At 44.8% G+C, this 4773-nt stretch overlaps 1 protein-coding gene across 1 annotated transcript in view; it reads left to right on the top strand.

Annotated features, from left to right (window-relative positions):
- LOC111949567 (unconventional myosin-XVIIIa-like) overlaps positions 1-4773 on the top strand; it is a 179324-nt gene that overhangs the window by 147421 nt on the left and 27130 nt on the right. Inside the window, exons 27-28 of the mRNA XM_023966852.2 lie at positions 1-140; positions 1611-1734. The exon at positions 1-140 is cut by the window's left edge and continues 13 nt beyond it. Of these exons, the coding sequence (XP_023822620.1) occupies positions 1-140; positions 1611-1734 (264 nt within the window). The remainder of the gene's footprint in view (positions 141-1610; positions 1735-4773) is intronic.

The raw sequence follows: 4773 nt of genomic DNA, 5'->3' as shown, positions 1-4773 counted from the left end.
GCAGACAGTGAGGAGGTGCAGCGTACGGCCCAGCAGCTGAAGAAGAAGTGTCAGAGATTGACGGCTGAGCTACAGGACACCAAGCTACATCTGGAGGGCCAGCAGAGCCGCAACCACGACCTGGAGAAGAAACAGAGGAAGTGAGTTCAGTTCATAACGCACACACTCTGTAGAGCGTCAAACACACATGTGCACACAGACCATAGAGATAGATAGAGGACTATAGTACTCAAAAGTCTGTTTTAGCATGGGCAGCACCATTGAGGACTTTCACCATTTTGAAGTAGTCAACTGCGTGGGACTTCCTATGGGTTAAGGAAGGATCACATAATTCCATCCAGGTCATCAGGAGGAATCAGCCAATGAATTAAACTTGTGAGGAAACATTCCTTAACTGCAGTTGGCAGTAAATCACCAACCCTGGATTTATACCTGTTCAAACAACACACTCCAGGTGGCAGTATGCACCCTTTCAGTTTGTTTACCAACTCCATAGAAGTAGAAGAAAATGGTCTACTTCAAAATGGAGATGTCCTGAATGGCGCTGCCTGTGCTCTCCTAGACGCCATAATAGGACAGAGTCTATGATACAGACACACGCACCTACACACAGGTGTGCGTCACACACACACTCATACAGTACGTTCAGATCTGCAACTACAGCCTGATATTACTCATACACTCACCCTCACTGTGACCTGAAGAAGAAACCAAGCTCACTACCTTAGATCTTCACTGTAACTTTAAATATTTTAAAGTCCTGGGTAAAACACCACAGTACTCTCTCTCTCTCTCTCCCTCTCTCCCTCTCTCTCTCTCTCTCTCTGTCCCCCCCTCTCTCTCTCTCTGTCCCCCCCTCTCTCTTTCTCTATCTCTTTCTTTCTTTGTTTCTTTCTCTCGCTCTCTCTGTGGTAATGGTTACTGAGTGATGTCACACCGAAGCAGAGTAGGAGAGATATAATTAAGCAATAAGGCCCAAGGAGGTGTGATATATGGCCAATATACCACGGCTAAGGGCTGTTCTTAAGCATGACGCAAAGTGGAGTGCCTGGATACAGCCATTAGCCATGGTATATTGGCCATATATCACAAACCCCTGAGGTGCCTTATTGCTATTATAAACTGGTTACCAATGTAATTAGAACTGTAAAAAAAATGTTTTGCCATACCCATGGTATATGGTCTGATATATCACTGCTGTCAGCCAATTCAGGATTCAGGGCTCGAAACACCCAGTTTATAATACAAATGAATCTAGGAGATCAGTAAAGTCTAGGAAACTTACTGGGATGCTGCAACCCCACTGCAAATGTTTGGTGTGCGTATGTGTACACACTTGGCTTCCAGCCTGCTGACCAGAGACTTTTTCACCATGGACGTCTCCTGGAACTCAGGGGGGAGAAACATACACACACACAGACACACTGTGTGGTCTCTAAACTTGGCTGTGCTGGTTAGAGGCCCCTGCTGTCTAACCCCTTTAGTTCACTAAGTAAACAGAACGACAAACACTCCCCCTGTGCGAGTATGTTGTTCTATGTCGATAGGGGACTCACGGCAGGGTGTGTGTCTAGCCAGACAGGGCATTAACATGACTGTGTGTGTGTCAGGTTTGACTCAGAGCAGAACCTGTCTCAGGAGGAGGTTCAGAGGGAGAAGAATATTAGAGAGATGCTGAGCAGAGAGAAGGACATGCTGACTGGAGAGGTGTTCACCCTGCGACAGCAACTGCAGGTACTGTACTCTACTGGCCTACCACATCTCTGTGTGTGACAAACATTTATTCAAATAGTATTTGAAGTCTTTCAAGTACTTTGAGCATTTGAATCTTCCCGAAGTCTCAGGTGACTGGGGTTGCATTTTTGTGACTATTCTATTGGCTCCATGGCAAGCTCAATCAAGCACAGCTATTTGAATGATTTTTTTATTTTTATGATTGTGTGTGTATACACCTATAGGACATGGATATGTGTGTTTAGGATGTTTTCACACATAGTCCTCTTTAAAATAACTGCTCTCAGTCCTCTTTAAAGTGAACTCTGGGGTAAAATAACTCAGTTCTCTTTGTATTCTCACTACCCTTGCCTTTTGATGAGGACTCAACTCTTTTGTCAGTTCACTTAACCTATTTTTTGGTCCGAGTCCTATTTGCATTCACATTTTATGTTTAGAAAGGAACCAAGAGCTTTTTGCAACATTCACTCCATGCACCCTGGGTTTTTACAAAGTGCAGTACAAGCCATTCCATCAGTTTGTCATCGGACAGCTAGATATACCTACTTACATTTAGGAAGCTAATAGATTGCATTTAGTTAAAAGATGAGACATAATAATTGTAATCAGAAGATACTATTAACATGTCAATATTATTGGTAAGAGAATAAATAGCAGAATAACTGCAGGTTAAATAATGCAGTAATTGAAAATTGTACACCCACTGTAGGCTACTGCCGCTTTAAGAGCTAGAATTGATTTTGTCCCGATGTGATTCTCATCAAATACACTACATTGCCAAAAGTATGCTATTTTAGCCACACCCATTGCTGACAGGTGTATAAAATTGAGCACACAGCCATGCAATCTCCATAGACAAACATTGGCAGTAGAATTGCCCGTACTGAAGAGCTCAGTGACTTTCAACGTAGCACCGTCATAGGATGCCCCTTTTCCAACAAGTCAGTTTGTCAAATGTATGCCCTGCTAGACCTGCCCCGTTGAACTACAAGCACTGTTATTGTGAAGTGGAAACATCTAAGAAGCAACAACGGCTCAGCCACCAAGTGGTAGGCCACGCAAGCTCACAGAACGGGACCACCAAGTGCTGAAGCGCGTAAAAATCGTCTGTCCTCGGTTGTAACACTCACTACCGAGTTCCAAACTGCATCTGGAAGCAACATCAGTACAAGAACTGTTCGTTGGGAGCTTCATGAAATGAGTTTCCATAGCCGAGCATTTGCACAAAACCCTAAGATCGCAATACCAAGCATTGGCTGGAGTGGTGTAAAGCTCGCCGACATTGGACTCTGGAGCAGTGGAAACGCGTTCTCTAGAGTGATGAATCACGCTTCACCATCTGGCAGTCCGATGAATCTGGGTTTGGCGGATGCCAGAAGAACGCTACCTGCCCCAATGCATAGTGCCAACTGTATAGTTTGGTGAAGGAGGAATAATGATCTGGGACTGTTTTTCATAGTTTGGGCTAGGCCCCTTAGTTCCAGTGAATTTAAATCTTAACGCTACAGCATAAAATGACATTCTAGACGATTCTGTGGTTCCAACTTTGTGGCAACAGTTTGGGGAAGGCCTTTCTTGTTTCAGCATGACACAAAGTGGCACAAAGTGAGGTCCATTGAGAAATGGTTTGTCGAGATCGGTGTGGAAGAATTTGACTGGCCTGCACAGAGCACTGACCTCAACCCCATCAAACACCTTGGAATGCCGACTGCGAGCCAGGCCTAATCGCCCAACATCAGCGCTCGTCCTCACTAATGCGCTTGTGGCTGAATGAAAGCAAGTCCTCACAGCAATGTTCCAACATCTAGTGGAATGCATTCCCAGAAGAGTGGAGGCTGTGATAGCAGCAAAAGGGGACCAACTCTATATTAATGCCCGTGATAGTCTGTGTTGCGGGAATAATGACAAGCGAACCTGTGGAGCTTTGTGATTACATTACCCTAAAAAAGGGAGCCGGACTTGGGAATTCTAGCGAACTGAACTCAGACCCCCTCTGGAGATGGTCTCAGGTCAGTTTGCTTCGGGGGCTCTTTTGAGGTCTGAGGTTTTTTTGGAGTTCACATTGCACTAAACATTACGTGAACTGCACTGAGTTCACACAAATTGACTGAAAGGGGGCAAGTGTGAAAACACCCTTAGTGTGTCTCCTCTCTCCCTATAGGATCATCTCTTCTTCAACCTGGACACGACGCTCATTCCTTCCCTGCACACAGCTCCAGCCAGCTCCGCCTCCACTGTCTAATCACATTTTGCGCACACACTCCAGTCCTTGTCCTTATAGGGAAAGAGAGAGACACATAAACACACATCTCAGTCCTGCCTATAGGGAGAGGAGACACACATCTCCAGGTCCTTTCCATAGCGTGATGAGAGAATAACCCTATAACACCCATCACATCTCAGTCTCTTGCCTATGAGGAGAGAGAAGACTACACCTCCAAATCAGGTACCTTCGTCCTATATGGCAGAGGAGACACACATTAAAACCACACATCTCCAGGTGCCTTGTCCTATAGAAGTGGAGAACATACAACTTTAAAACACCACATTCTCCAGTCTTTCCCTATAGTAGAAGAGAGAATACACATTAAGATAGCACACAGCTCAGTCCTGTCCTATAGGAGAGAGGAGATAATCACAATCTATAGAAACACCACATCTACACGGTCCTTGTCCTATAGGGAGAGAGAAGACACATTAAGAACACACATCTCGCACGTCCTTTGTCCTATAGGGAGAGAGGAGATACACATTAAAACAACACACACTCAGTCCTGGTCCTATAGGGAGAGAGGAGATACAGCATTACCACCTCACATCCTGTAGGAAAGAGAAGAGGAGCATTACACATGTAAAAACACCACATCTCTAGGTCCTTGTCCTATAGAGAGAGAGAGCCATACACATTAAAACACACATCCCAGTCCTTCTATAGGGAGTAGAAGGAGAACACATTAAGAACACCACATCCCATCCTTGTCCTAAAATAGGGAGAGAGGAGAATACACATTAAAACACACATCATCAGCCTCTTGATAG

This window comes from Salvelinus sp. IW2-2015, linkage group LG22 (assembly GCF_002910315.2).
Source record: "Salvelinus sp. IW2-2015 linkage group LG22, ASM291031v2, whole genome shotgun sequence".
Classification (NCBI taxonomy): domain Eukaryota; kingdom Metazoa; phylum Chordata; class Actinopteri; order Salmoniformes; family Salmonidae; genus Salvelinus; species Salvelinus sp. IW2-2015.
The sequence above is the reverse complement of the archived record's forward strand: the minus strand, read 5'-3'. Positions and strand labels throughout refer to the sequence as shown.